A 15,000-nucleotide genomic window follows, 5' to 3' on the forward strand; every position below is an offset into this window, starting at 1 on the left:
GGGGAGGGTTGGTGGGGGGGGGGTGAGGGGGGGGTTGGTAGGGGGGGTGGGGGGTGTGGGGGGGGGGTGTGGGGGGTGGGGGGTGGGGGGGTGGGGGGGGGGGGGGTTTTGGGGGGAAAGGGGAAAAGGGGGGGAGGGGGGAGTGGGGAGGGGGGAGGTTTGCGGAGTGGGTGGGTAGGGGTGTGGGGGAGGGGGGCGGAGGAGGGGAAAGGGGTAAAAGATTTCGGGAAGGAAGGGAAAACGTGGGGGGGAGGGGGGATGTGGGGGGGTAAGGGTGGGGGGACTGACGTAGGGGAAGGGTAGGGATGGGAACAGGATTGTTACTCTTGATTTGTACTTTACGGAGGTCAAGTACGCACAGATGGGGGGGGGGGGGGATTCTGCCCTCTGCGGGTATTCACTTCTGGGAACGGGGGGGGCTATAGGGAGGAGGGGGGGAAGAGGGGGGGAAGAGAGTGAAATGTGAGGGGGGCCCCGGAAGGGGAGGGGAAAGAAAGGGAAAAGAGAGAGAACGAAAGAGGGAAAACGACAAACGAACAGAAAGAAAAAAAGAAAAGAAAAAAAAAAACTCAAATAAACAGACTAAAAAAACAACACCAGCAAAAAAAAAAAAACCTCCTCCAAAGCCCCAAAACCACCAAAAACAATAAACCCGGAAAGCAAGACAAACACAAAACCCCCAATTTTCCCCAAAACAAAGGCAGCGCGCAAAAACGTAACGAGTCAAAAAATGCCGTGGATTCCAGCGCCCCCTTCGACGGCAAAAAAATCTAATGCCAAGGCCCTTTTTAATGTCACGTCTTGGCCCTGGGATTCACTTGAGCCAACTCGGGCCCGCTGTTCGCCCTTGTGATACGGGCCTTGGTAGCGAGTGGAGGGGGAGGGGGGGGGGAGGAGGGAGTGGGAGAGGGAGTGGGAGAGGGGAGTGGAGGGAGAGGGGGGGCGTGGGGGGAGGAGGGAGTGGGAGAGGAAGTGGAAGAGGGAGGGGGAGGTGGGGAAGAGGGAGTGGGAGGTGGGAGAAAGGGGAGGGGGAGGTGGGAGAGGTGGAGGAAAGGGGAGGGAAGGGGAAGGGGAAGGGATAGGGAAGGGGAAAGGGAAGGGAGAGAGGGATGTGGGGGAAGGGGAGAGCAGTTGGGGAGAGGGTAGGCAGAGGGAGAAGGTAGGCGGGGAAGGGATAGAGAAGGGGAAGAGGGGGGGGATGCATAAGCTCCCCGGCATGAAATTTGCAATGCGGAGGAGGTTGAATGTTCGAATATATGTATTTGTTTTTGTGCTTACCGATTAACGTTACCAGTACAAGTACAATTGGTTATTTATTATTATTATTATTATTATTATTATTACTATTATTATTATTATTATTATTATTCAATTATTATTATCATTATTCTCATTATCATTAAAATATTATCATTATTTTTGTAATCGTTGTTTTTGGTGTTGTTAATACCATTAATATTCTTGTTATCATTATCAATATTATTCTTACATACGAGAACTCGCCCCCCCCCCCATTCTCACTCTCTCCTCTCTCCTTTTCCTTCCTGCCTGCCTCTCTCATCTTCCCTCCTCCCTCTCTCTCCTCTTCCTTCCTCCCTCTCTCTCTTCTTCCCTCCTCCCTCTCTCTCTCCTCTTCCTTCCTCCCTCTCTCTCTCCTCTTCCTTCCTCCCTCTCTCTCTCCTATTCCTTCCTCCCTCTCTCTCTCCTCTTCCTTCCTCCCTCTCTCTCCTCCTCCTTACTCCCTCTCTCACTCCTCTTCCTTCCTCCCTCTCTCTTGTCTTTTTTCTTCCTTTATTGGCGTTCTCCATTCCTTCTTTGACTCAACATGCAAACTTCATGCTTGAGTCAGCACCGGTAATCGCTGTTGGCAGCCAGTATGAAGAGTCATTTGAAAGCATGATAGGCATAGCCACGGGCGACGCTTGCAGTCAGATCCTCCGTGCGGTCAGCATACCTCGTGCCTTCCTTGTTGTTGTTGTTGTGTATGCCCGGTTTTTATCTTTCTTTTTTCCCCTTCTTACTTTCTCTCTCTCTCTCTCTCTCTCTCTCTCTCTCTCTCTCTCTCTCTCTCTCTCTCTCTCTCTCTCTCTCTCTCTCTCTCTCTCTCTCTCTCTCTCTCTCTCTCTCTCTCTCTCTCTCTCTCTCTCCTCTCTCTCTCTCTCTCTCTCTCTCTCTTCTCCCTCCCTCTCTCCTCCTCCTCTTCCTCCTATCCTCTGCTAACACCTCCCTCCTCCTTTCTCCCTCCTTTTACCTCCATTCCCTTCCCACCCCCAACCCCCTCTCTCCCCCTTTCCCCCTCCCGCTCCCCCGACACCCACACCCCCACGGATGTTTTTTTTTCCGACGTTGCAATCCATGCAAGGAGTTATTTCAACCTGTGCAAAAGCGAGTGGCGAGCGAGCGGCCGGTTGCAATGTTGCAAACACACGGGCGACCGCGGATGAGATTTACGACATGGTAATTTCTGCGGTTACGGCGCCAAGCTCGCGAGACCTGTGTTTGCCCGAGTTTTTTTTTTGAGTAGTCCCCCCAACACACAGTCCTCTGAGTGTGTTTTTTATTTTTTTTTCGAATTTATTATTATTTGATTTGTTTTGGAATTTTATTTGTGATTTTTTTTCTAGTCTTGCCGCTTAACTTTTTTCTTCTTTATTCTTAAGTATTCGACCCCCCCCCCTTCCCCACTCCCTTCTCTATATGTTTTTTAGATTTTTTTAAATATCTCGTTACTCGATTTTCTATTTACTTATTTATCAATTTTATTTAATTGTAAGAATATTCGAATTTCTGTCGTTTATATTAACATTAATATATTTTATATTTTTCTTTTTTACTGTTATAATTTTTGATTATTTTACGAAGAATCAAACTTTCAGATTATTGTATATAAATAAATCCGTTTTTGGGTGATATTGTTAGCAATAGAAACAAATAAAATATATAGGTGATTGGAATAGATTAGAAAAGCTGATCATTTAATAAAAACAACAACAACAACAACAAAAACATGATTGTATCAGGAGGAAGAAGATTTATATAATCTATCCACGAATAGATAGATCAGAACACCTATTGGAAAGATAAAGGAATTGAGTTAAGAATATGAATGTATTGAATGCAGTCCACACGCGCTTAGGACGGATTAGATCAATTGCTTAGCAAGGGAAGGAATCAAAGCTTAACTCAGACAAACGCATCCACACGCTAACAAATAACAAATACAGGTGTTACAGGTGATTTGTTTGTATATTGAAGCATGATTCAGGCAACCTCCTCCTCCTCCTCCTCCTCCTCCTCCTCCTCCTCCTCCTCCTCCTCCTCCTCCTCCTCCTCCTCCTCCTCCTCCTCCTCCTCCTCCTCCTCCTCCTCCTCCTCCTCCTCTTCTCTTCTTCTTCTTCTTCTTCTTCTTCTTCTTCTTCTTCTTCTTCTTCTTCTTCTTCTTCTTCTTCTTCTTCTTCTTCTTCCTCCTCCTCCTCCTCCTCCTCCTCCTCCTCCTCCTCCTCCTTCTTCCTCCTCCTCCTCCTCCTCCTCCTCCTCCTCCTCCTCCTCCTCCTCCTCCTCCTTTTTAGCTTATTGGGCCGACCGACCTGCGCGTGACAGGAGGCAGCTTTGCCTTTGAGGGAGAGGCTCAGGGAACTCCTCCCTCTCCCTCTCTCCCTCTCTCCTTCTCTCCCTCTCTCCCTCTTCTCCGTCTTTTCTCTATGTCCGGTTTTCATTCGCTCATATCTCTCCTTCATTCCCTCCCTCCCTCCCTTCTCCCCTCCCTCCCTCCCTCCCTCCCTCCCTCCCTCCCTCCTTCCCTCCCTCCCTTCTTCCCTCCCCCTCTCCCTCCCTTCTTCCCTCCCTCCCTCCCTCCCTTCTTCCCTCCCTCCCTCCCTCCCTTCTTCCCTCCCTCCCTTCTTCCCTCCTTCCCTTCTTCCTCCCTCCCTCCCTCCCTCCCTCCCTCCCTCTCTCCCTCCCTTCTTCCCTCCCTCCCTCCCTCCCTTCTTCCCTCCCTCCCTTCTTTCCTCCCTCCCTCCCTCCCTCCCTCCCTCCCTCCCTCCCTTCCTCCCTTCCGCAGGGTGATGTAGTGGGAGGAGGGGAGGGGAGGGGAGGAAGGGGGGGGGGCAGCGCACCTGGAGTCTCGTTCAAAAGGACGACGATTATTGTTCTTGGCTGTTCTTTTGTTCTTTTGTGGGAGGGGGGGGAGGGGGGGTTGTTCTTGATCGGCTCGTGGGGTGATGACTTTTTCTCTTCTTTTTCTCTCTCTCTCTTTTCTTTTCTTTTCTTTTTTTCTCTCTCTTTTTCTCTTTCTCTCTCTTATTTCTCTTTCTCTTTCTTTATATCTCTTCTTTCTCTCTCTTCTTTCTCTCTTCTCTCTCTCTCTCTCTCTCTCTCTCTCTCTCTCTCTCTCTCTCTCTCTCTCTCTCTCTCTCTCTCTCTCTCTCTCTCTCTCCCCTCTCTCTCTCTCTTCTCTCTCTCTCTCTCTCTCTCTCTCTCTCTCTTATCTCTCTCTTTATCTCTCTCTCTTATCTCTCTCTCTCTCTCTCTCTCTCTCTCTGCTCCTCTCTCTCTCTCTCTCTCTCTGTTCTTCATTTCTTTATTATTTCCATTATGGCGATCTTCGTCTTCGTTGAGGTCATCGTCATCATATATTCCCCCTCCTCCTCCTCCTTCTCCCCCCCTTTCCTTCTTCCTACCCCTCTTCTTCTCCCCCTCCCCCTCCTCCTCCTCCTCCTCCTCCTCCCCCTCCCCCTCCTCCCCCTCCTCCTCCTCTCCCCCCCTCCTCCATCCTCCCCCCCCCTCCTTCCGGCCAGGGCGTCTCGTGTCCTCCTCCTTGATGTAATTTGAGATCAATACAACTTTTCTTGTCGCGGTTCAATGGGTATTTTCCTTGTTGTGTTTGTTCGGTAGGCGAGTCATGGGCCGGATTTTTTTTGTGTTATTTTTTGTATGTTTTTTTTTTTATATGTCATACAGTGTTAGTTTTGTATGTTTCTTATTTAAGATTTTTCGTTTATTTTTTATTTATTAAAAAAAAATATTATTTTTTTTTTCTTTTTGGTTTTGCTGCATGGTAAATCTAGTATTGTTGATGCTCTTAATACTTCGCTGTCGTAATTATTATGATGCATATATTGTCTTAGAATAATATGTATTTTCTTACAGTTAATTAAAATTGTTGTGATTGTACGTGTGTGTGTGTGTGTGTGTGTGTGTGTGTGTGTGTGTGTGTGTGTGTGTGTGTGTGGTGTCTGTAGTCTGTGTGTGTGTCTGTAGTCTGTGTGTGCATCTCTGTCTGTGCATGTCTGTCTGTCTGAAGGCATCGCGTGTGGTACAATCATTTCTGACATTTATCATTCTTCGTATCGAGTTAATAATGAAAACATATAACTCAGTGATACCTTTGTTACACTGACAATGGTGCTTTTAAGATAGCTCATCGAGTCAGGTTTCAATGTGCGGAAGAAGCCACTAAATTGTATTGAAGAGATAAACATATACTGGACTACAACTTACAGAAAGATAGATAGCTATGCATCATTATGGTTGTTGTTGTTATTGTTATCATTAGCAATAGTAGTAGTAGTGGTGGTAATAGTTAATTATAGGATCTACCTTGTTTATCATTAAGTAATCATTAATATCATAATATTTTCAGCACCATCATCATTATTTCTCTTTCTCCCTCTCTTTATTTTATCACTACCACTATCATTTCTTCTCCTTCTCCTTCTCATCACATCATTCCCACTGTTATTTCTCCTCCTCCGTCTCCTTCTTCCTCTCCCCATCTCTCCATTTCATTACCGTCATCATAATTTCTCCCTCTCCTTCTTATCATTTCACACCACCACCATCATCTCATCACCACCATCATTATCATTTCATCACCATATCCTCACCACCGTCCCCTCACCATCGTTTCACCATCACCATCTTCTCACCAACACCATCACATCCTCATCATCATATCCTCACCACCGTCACCATATCCTCACCATCATCATTTCACCATCACCACCTACTCACCACCATCGGCACATCCTCATCACTATATCCTCACCATATTTCCCCCCCCGTCTCCCCCCCCCCCCTCGCCCCCTGACCCCCAAAGTCCTTCAGGTAATTATCTGCGCGCGGCGCCGCCGGAGCGGGCGAGGGGAGCGCACCTGTCGGCCGGGTCTTGCATTCACTACGCCATTGTCCACGTAACGCAGGGGGGCCATGGGGGGGCACTGGGGGTAGGGGGGAGGGAGAGAGAGGTTGAGGGGGGTAGGGGAGAGGGGGGGGAGGGGGAGGGGGAAGGGGGAGAGAGGTTGAGGGGGGAGGGGGAGGGGGAGGGGGGAGGGGAAGGGGAGGGGTATCTAGTGGGTATGGGGGTGACTTTTTTTTCTTTCTTTTTGTTTCATTCGTTTCCCTCTCTTCCTTTCTTTCTTTCTTCTTCTCTTTCTTCTTCTCTTTTGTTGTCTTTGCTTGATTGTCATATTTTTTTTCTTCTGTTATTTTGTTTATTGTTTGATTCTCTCTTTATTTTTCTTCTCTTTTCGTGTCAGATTTTGTCTTCTATCGTTTGATTCCATTTTCTCTTCCCTCTTCTTTCTCTTCTCTTCTCATTCCTTCTTCCCTTTTCTCATTTTCTTCTATTTCTTGACTTTTTTATTCATTGTTTTATTATCCATTCGCTTCTCTTCTCTTTTCTTCTCGTCTCTTATCACTTCTTTTGTCTTTTGTTTTTCTTCTTCGTTTTCTTTTTCTCTTTTATCTCTTTTCTGTTTATTTTGTCTCCTCTTCTCAGCTCTTTTCTTCATTTGTCTTCTGTTTTCTCTTCTTCTTCTCTCTTCTTCTTCTCTCTTCTCTCCCTTTCTTTGATTTTCTCTTTTCTTGCCTTCTTTTGTCATCTCTTTCTTTCTGATTTTCTGTTTCGTTTTTCTCTCTTGCTCTGGTTCTTTTATTCTGTTATTTTTTATGTTTTTCTCTGTTCCCTTTTGCTCTTTTTGTCCCATTTCCTCTTTCGTTTCTTCTTTCCCTCTTTCTTCCCTTCCCTTTCTTCCTTCACTCCATCAAATCTTCCTTCAATATTTCCTTTTTATTTTTCTTTCTCTCCTTTATCGCGTTTTTCTCTAAACTTCTTATTCCTTTTTTCTCTTTGATTTTCAATCTCATTTTCTCCTTCCCTCTTTCCTTCTGTCTTTCTCTCACCTTCTCTTTCTCTCCTTCTCTCTCCTTCTCTCTCTCTCTCTCTCTCTCTCTCTCTCTCTCCATCCCTCCTCCTCTCTCCCCCTCTCTCTCTCTCTCTCTCTCTCCTCTCCTCTCTCTCTCTCTCTCTCTCTCTCTCTCTCTCTCTCTCTCTCTCTCTCTCTCTCTCTCTCTCTCTCTCTCTCTCTCTCTCACGCTCTCTCCCTATTCCCCTTCGCTTCTCTTTCTCCATCCTTCCTCCATTCCATCTTTCCATCTTTCTGTCCTTCTCTCCTCTCCCTCCCCCTCTTCATTTGTCCCTCTCTTCCTCTTCCCCGTCTCTTCTCTATGTCCATTTTTCGTTTCCTCCCGTCTTTCTTTTATTCCATCGTTTCGTCCCTCCTTCCTTCCTTCTCTTCCTTCCTCCCTGACTCCTTTCCTCCCGAACTCCTTCCCTTCCCTTATCCCTCCTTTCCTCTTTCCTTCCTCCTTCCCTCCTTCATTCCCCTCTTCTATCCTTTACTCATTTCCTCCTTCTCTCCCCTCTTCCCTCCCTCCCTCCTTCCCTCCTTCTTTTCCTTCCTTCCCTCCCTCCCTCCTTACTCCTTCCCTCCCCTCTCCCTTCCTTCCCTCCTTCTCTCCCCTCTTCCTTCCTTCCCTCCTTCATTCCCCTCTTCTTTCCTTCCCTCCCCTCTCCCTTCCTTCCCTCCTCCTCTCCCCTCTTCCTTCCCTCCCTCCCTCCCTCCCTCCTTGCACAGGGTGACGTAGGGGACACAGCGACAATCGGCCGTCGAGGGGCACTGCCTCGCCTGTCTGGGCACACCCTTAATAAGTTTCTTCTGCGTTGTCGCCTCGCCTATCCTTTTCCCCCTCTCTCTCCCTTTATCTCCCATTCCTCCTTCCCTTTCGTTCCTTCCCTTTCCCCTCTCTCGCTTTTCTTTTCTTTCCACTATTCTCCTTCTCCCTGTCTCCCTCCTTGTCCCTCTCTCCCTATTTCCCCATCACCCCCTCCCTTCTTCTCCCTGTCCCCGTTCTTCCTCCCTCCTTCTCCTACTCCGTTCCTCCCTCCCTCCCTCCCTGCCTCCCTTCCCCCTCCCCCCCTCCCTCCCTCCCTCCCTCCCTCCCTCCCTCCCTCCCTCCCTCCCTCCCTCCCTCCCTCCCTCCCTCCTCTTGCTACTCACCATCTCGCTCCACCCCCCACCATTCCCACCCCCTCCCTCCCTCCCCCACCCCCACCGTCCCCTCCGCCCTGATCTTCATCCTCTTCCTACGACATGTTTGAGCCAACACCCTCCATACTTTTTTTTTTTTTTATCTTATCTTATTCTATTTTTTATTTCGTCCACCTCTTCGCCATCTACTACGCCTCTTCTCCTCTTCCTCCTCCTCCTCCTTTTTCTTCTCCTTCTTCTTCTTCCTTTATGCACTATTCTTTCTCCTCCTCCTTCTCATCTTCTTTCTCTTGAAATCCTCCTTCCTCCTCCTCCCCCCTCCTTTCTCCTCTTCCTTTTCTCTCACTCGCGCACATTCTTCGCCAAAGATTCTTTCATCCTTTCATTTTTCAACCTTCTTATTTTTCAACATTATTTTCCGCGTATCGAATCCACAGCACCTCTTTTCCTTCTTACATTCTACGACCCCGAAGCAAAGTGGTTCGATTACGACGCTACGACGCGGACGGTCTGAACGCGGTCGGTTGTAATAAGAGTCACCGCTATCCCCTTCTCGGCCGGGGGGGGGGGGGGTAGGGGAGAAGGAGAAGAGGGAAGAAAAGGGGGAGGTAGGGTGGGGGTGGGGAGAAGAGGGGAGAAGGAGAAGAGGGAGAAGGAGAAGAGGGAAGAAAGGGGGGGGAGGTGGGGGGGTTGGGAGAAGTGGGGTTGGGTGGAGAGAGGAGGGGAGAAGGGGGAAGGGGAGAGGTGGAGGGAGGGCTAGGGGAGAGAGTGAGGGAGAATGGTGAGAGGGAAATTCATACACATATCATCTTAATGAAAAAAGAAAAAAAAAAGAAAAAACGGGGAGAAGGGGGGGGGGATTTTCACATGTCACCTTTGATTAAAAAAAAAAAAATACGGATTGTGTTTCAAGGCGTCAGGGATAGAGAGTGGAGACAGATCCATTGCGAAAGAAAGGGTATGGATAAAAACTGATAATTTATGAAAGAAGGGGGATGGATAAACTTGATGTAGAAAGAAAACAAAAAAAATGAACAAAAAGACTGCATGAATTTAAGATCCCGCTTTGCAAATGGTTTATGATGACGTCACAATAGGCACCTGTCTCATACCTGACTCGGAATGATAATTTTCATCTTTTTATTTCTTATGTGTATAAATATATAAATGAAACATATGTATATGTATATATATATATATATATATATATATATATATATATATATATATATATATATATATATATATATATATATATATTTTTTTTTTTTTTTTTTTTTTTTGTATAATTGAAAACGCAATTTTCATATATTTTCGTGTGTGTCTGTATATCTTTAGAAACGCAAATTTCATATTTTTGTTAAATTTTCCTGTGGGTATATTTATATAATCAAAAACGTAATTTGATTTTTTGTGTGTATATTTATATAATAAAAAAAATAATTTTCATAGTTTTATTATTTTTATGTGTATATTTATATAATCAAAAAGAAAATTTTCATATCTTTATTTTTTTGGTGTGTATATTTATATAATCGAAAAATATTTTTCATTTTATATATATATATATATATATATATATATATATATATATATATATATATATTTGCTGTGTATATTTATATAATCGAAAAATAATTTTCATATATATATATTTGATGTGTATATTTATATAATTAAAAACGTAATTTACATCTTTCTATTTTTTTCTTCTTATGGGTATATTTGTACAACTGAAAACGTAAAAAAACAAAGTAGAATAAGAAGCAAATATAAAATCACTCGAATGCTGAGAGAAAAAAAGAAAAATTGCCGCTTATTCTCTAAGTAATAAAAGAATTTCGATTTGATTCGATTAGTGACTTGCTTAATTGAATTAGGGATGATGGTTGATTAAGCTCGAAAGTCACTGTCGTTGCAATAAGTTGATTAGGCTAATGTGAACTAGTGCGTTGTTGATTCATTGCAATTTATAAAGATTCTTCTTCTGTATCTTCTCCTTATTTTTCTGTTTTCTTTCTCTTGTTTTTTTTTCTCTCTCTTCTTTACTTTCTTCTTCTTCCTCGTGTTCATCCTCTTTCCTTTTATGTCCTTTCTTTTTTTTCTTATTCTTATTCTTCTTCGTAATTATCACCATCTTCTTTCTCTTTATTTGTCTCTTCTTATCCAGTTTCTCCCTATTTCCCCTTCTCTCTTTTTTATCATTGTTTTTTCCTTCTTTTCAACTTTTTCTTTATTTCCTTCCAGTTCTTTTGATCTTTCTTTTAATCTCTTCCCCCGTTTTTCCTTTCCATGGATCATCCTTTCCCTTCCTTTCCCCTCCTTTCTACACCCCATAATCCCCCTCTCATTTTCACGTCCCTTCATTTCCCTTCCCTTTCTTTATCCTTTTTTCTCTAGCCTTTCCTTTATCTCATTATCCCCCTTTTCTTTCCCTTTTCTTTTCCCCTTCCTTTCACCCTTTCCTTTTCCCCTTCCTTTCACCCTTCCCCCTTTTCCTCATTCCTTCCACTTGCCTCACCCTTTTCCTCCATTTATTCTGATTTTCGCTCCTACTCCTCCATTTATTCTGATTTTCGCCCCACATCCTCTTCCTCCTCTTTTCATTCTGATTTTCTCCTCTCCTCCTCCTCCATTTATTCTAATCCCTCCCCTCCTCCTCCGCCTCCTCCTCCTCCTCCTCCTCCTCCCCCTCCTCCTCCTCCTCCTCCTCCTCCTCCTCCTCCTCCATTTATTCTGATTTTCGCCCCTCCTCCTCCTCCATTTATTCTGATTTTCGCCCCTCCTCCCCTTTATTCTACCCCCCTCCTCCTCCCCAGGGTGCGAGTGCGACGAGCGCGGCGCCACCGGCAGCTCGTGCGACATCGTGACGGGGCAGTGCGAGTGCAAGGGCAATGTGGTCGGCCGGACGTGCAATGCGTGCAAGGTGAGTGCCGTTGTTGTTTTTTTTGTTTGTCTTTCTTGTTTTTTTAAAATTTCGTTTGTTCTTATTTTTTGTTTGTTTTTTTCTTGTTTTTTTTGTTATTTTGTTTGTTATTTTTGTTTGTTTGTTTTCTTGTTTTTTTGTGATTTGTTTGAAGGCATTTTGTTATTTGTATTATTTAATAGACATTACTTTTGTATCCAGATATAAAATATCTTCATTGATAGTAACATTCGATATTGGTTGTAAATGATGTTAAAGAAGCCGCCTGTATATGAATATATATATATATATATATATATATATATATATATATATATATATATATATATATATATATATATATGTATTTTTTTTTTTTTTTTTTTGCTACATAATGTAATTGCTTTGTATTTTTTCTACAAATATCTTTAATCTAAAAAATAAAAAATATATATATATATATATATATATATATATATATATATATATATATATTTGTTATCATTCGCTTGTGACGAACAGCTATGAACCTGTACTCGTATTTAAATCGCCAATGATAAACCTCCCTTCACTCCAATTTTCCTCAAAGCCCACCTCAGAGCAGATAACAACCCCTCGACCAATCACAATTCCAAAGCGAATACGAAACGCCTTCTGATTGGCTCCTGACCCTCGCCCTGTCCCTCCTCCTTTCCAGCCGGGGTACTGGGGTCACGTGACCGGCCAAGGGTGCCAGAGGTGCGACTGCGACAGGAAGGGCAGCATCAGCCCGCAGTGCGACGACGCCACGGGCCAGTGTCGCTGCCGGCCCGGGGTGGGCGGCCCGCGCTGCGACGCCTGCCTGCCCGGCTACTGGGGCTTCTCCAGGCAGGGCTGCAAACGTGAGTTGCGCGAGGGCGACGCGGGCTTTTAATTGCTATTTTTTTAGTGTTTTTATGAGCATCTGTGTCTCTGTGGGAATTATAGGTGTTTTAGTAGTAGCAGTGGAATTTGAGTTGTTTTTCATCATTTGTCAGTTTTTATTGTCATATCGAAAATGTATACTTAAAAGCAATTCTTAACACCGTTCCCTTTTTTTCTTATACATTATTTATAAAAGGAAAGAAAAGGGATAAACTAAATACATAAAAAACAAGAACGAATATTATTTTATAAATGCCACTCTTTACCCCACCCTCTCTCCCCGCCAGCCTGCGACAGGTGCAGCAGTCCCGGCCACTTCTGCGACCCCAACTCAGGGCGCTGCATCTGCCCCCTGAACACCGCGGGCGACCGATGCGAGAGGTGCTCCCCCGGATCCTGGGACTATGACGCCACGCGCGGCTGCAAGGTAGGGGCGCGTCAGGAGTGCGTGTGTATAGTGTGTTTGGTGTTGTTAGTGCAGTGTAGTCTGTAAAGTATTCATTGCGACAAATGTAGAAAAAGGTATGAATGAGAATGAATATCTTCGTAATACCAGAGAGGTATTTAAATACCGGTTAAATGCATTTCTTATATTGTGAATATATTCTTTCTCATTCATACCTTTTACACAAGTGTATTAAGTGTTGGATGAGTAGTGTGTGTGTGGTTCGTGTACAGCTTAAAAGGCTGAACATGAGAGGAATGTTTCTTGTGTTTGTGTGGATAATCGCTGTTGTTTTGTGCGGCTTGGTTGATTGTTGTGTGTCTGTTTCATATACTGTGTGATTAAGGAAGACTCAAAAGTTTACTCTTTCCTCCCACCCACAGCCCTGCAACTGCTCGGGCGCGGGAGCAATAACCAGCCAATGTGACGCCAGAACAGGCCACTGCGTTTGCAAAGAAGGCTACGAAGGCAACCACTGCGGCAAGTGCAAATTTGGGTTCTTTGGTTACCCTCTCTGTACCCCGTGCAATTGCGATAAGGCAGGAACAAACCCGCACAACTGCGATAGTAAAGGACGTTGTCAGTGTGACGATAGTGGACAGTGCCCCTGTAAGGTGAGGATTTATTAAGGTTCATTGCTTCATCAAGAGATTGTCTGCCTATATAACGTTACATGAAAGATATGAGCTTTCGTTGTTAAAATCTTAAACGTTTTTTTCCAGTCCCTTTGCCATTTCATAATAGTTGTATTTTTGTTATACTTGTATACCATACACATTATATTTTTCTTCTCTTTTCCCTCAGTCGAATGTGGAGGGTCGAACATGTGGTAAGTGTGTGGGAGGGACGTTTGGGCTTTCGGTTGACAATCCCACGGGTTGCACCAGCTGCTACTGCTTCAGGAGAACGGACCAATGTACTCAAGCTGACCTCACCTGGTCTCAGGTAGGGACCGTTTCTGGGCTTATTGTAGGGAGTGGGTATTTGAAGGTGTGCTGGCTGTGGAGTAATGTTAAAGACTGTTTTATGTGGTTACCTGGCAGATTTTAGGCAATGGTAGTGTTGAGAAAATTGCTGATTTTATTATGCTGATACGTGTGATTTATTTTATCAAACTTGTATGTGGTTATTCATCTTCTAACTAAATGAAAGAAAGAGGGGGGCGAAATGGATTTATGTATTATTGTCAGGAATAAGTAAAGGGGTAGGGTATTGTTGAGAAAACTTATTGGGTAGATACGCATAAAATTTGCATGATACACATGCTTTATACATTAATATGTTTGTAATTAGCATATACAGCCAAACCAACATGAACCTATGTATGCACAAGCACACAATGCATTCACACTACCAACAAGCACATATATGTAATTTTGTACAAGTACACACACACACACACACACACACACACACACACACACACACACACACACACACACACACACACACACACACACCCGCCAGTGTTTGCAAACCCACTCATCATCTGCAGAAATCTGTGCACAAATACCGTGTATGCTCGCCAACCCAACTTACCTAGATTTATACCAGTAAACATAAACACTAGAATAAACATATATAAGCACAATCAGGCATACCTGAAAACATATAGTCTACTCACATGAGAATTTTTACTGCCACCATTCATTAATGATATTGGTTGGCCTAGAAATTGGTGGCAGGAGTGGGATCATTGCCCCACGCAATTAGGAGTAAAGAATAAAATTATAGATAGTTTATAGAAAAATAGATTTAGATACAACTCTAGTGCTTTACATATATATGCTAGTGAAGTCTGCTGATAACTAGTATGTACATGTAGTGCATTGCCAGGTATTCTATAAGATCCCCTTGCATTCATCAATAAATTCTATTCAACTAATATCATACCTTTTTTACGACAACTGTCATTAGCAGTATCACAGGGATATGTTCTTCTAAGCATCAGGAACATTATCATTATAGGTGCTTGGATAAGCCTTAGAATATGAGGTAGATGATTTTTCCATTAATTTCAGAGTTGGAATCACTTTGATAGGATCAGAATATGACTCACTTTAATATATACTTTTTCCTTTGTTTATCATCCATTTAGAAGGGAGGGTATGAATTAGCAGCAAGTTTTTCTTGATTTTAATAACAAAGACAAATGAGGCAAGCATGTATTACATGAAAAAGTTGTTATTCAGAGCTTAGCATCATTTCGTATACAATGAGCACCAGCCATCATTCACTCTCATCACTGCAAGTTGCATTTGTCACGCATACTGTGAGTGTCACCCTTCATTCCATTGCATCCTCTGCCACCTGCACAATCACCTTTGCAGCTGAGAACGACGGAACACCGGATTTTGAACATCGAGTACCGAAGACCTGGGCATGGAGAGCGCCCTTTCCGCCCCCCCGTTGTGGTT

The 15,000-nt window shown here is 44.0% G+C and overlaps 1 protein-coding gene across 1 annotated transcript in view; it reads left to right on the forward strand.

The window, feature by feature from the left end:
• LOC119580744 (laminin subunit alpha-1-like) overlaps positions 1-15,000 on the forward strand; it is a 125,353-nt gene that overhangs the window by 77,995 nt on the left and 32,358 nt on the right. The window contains exons 20-25 of the mRNA XM_037928839.1: positions 11,150-11,256; positions 11,933-12,116; positions 12,426-12,565; positions 12,967-13,197; positions 13,388-13,528; positions 14,914-15,000. The exon at positions 14,914-15,000 is cut by the window's right edge and continues 39 nt beyond it. Of these exons, the coding sequence (XP_037784767.1) occupies positions 11,150-11,256; positions 11,933-12,116; positions 12,426-12,565; positions 12,967-13,197; positions 13,388-13,528; positions 14,914-15,000 (890 nt within the window). The remainder of the gene's footprint in view (positions 1-11,149; positions 11,257-11,932; positions 12,117-12,425; positions 12,566-12,966; positions 13,198-13,387; positions 13,529-14,913) is intronic.

Source organism: Penaeus monodon, chromosome 14 (genome assembly GCF_015228065.2).
Source record: "Penaeus monodon isolate SGIC_2016 chromosome 14, NSTDA_Pmon_1, whole genome shotgun sequence".
NCBI lineage: Eukaryota > Metazoa > Arthropoda > Malacostraca > Decapoda > Penaeidae > Penaeus > Penaeus monodon.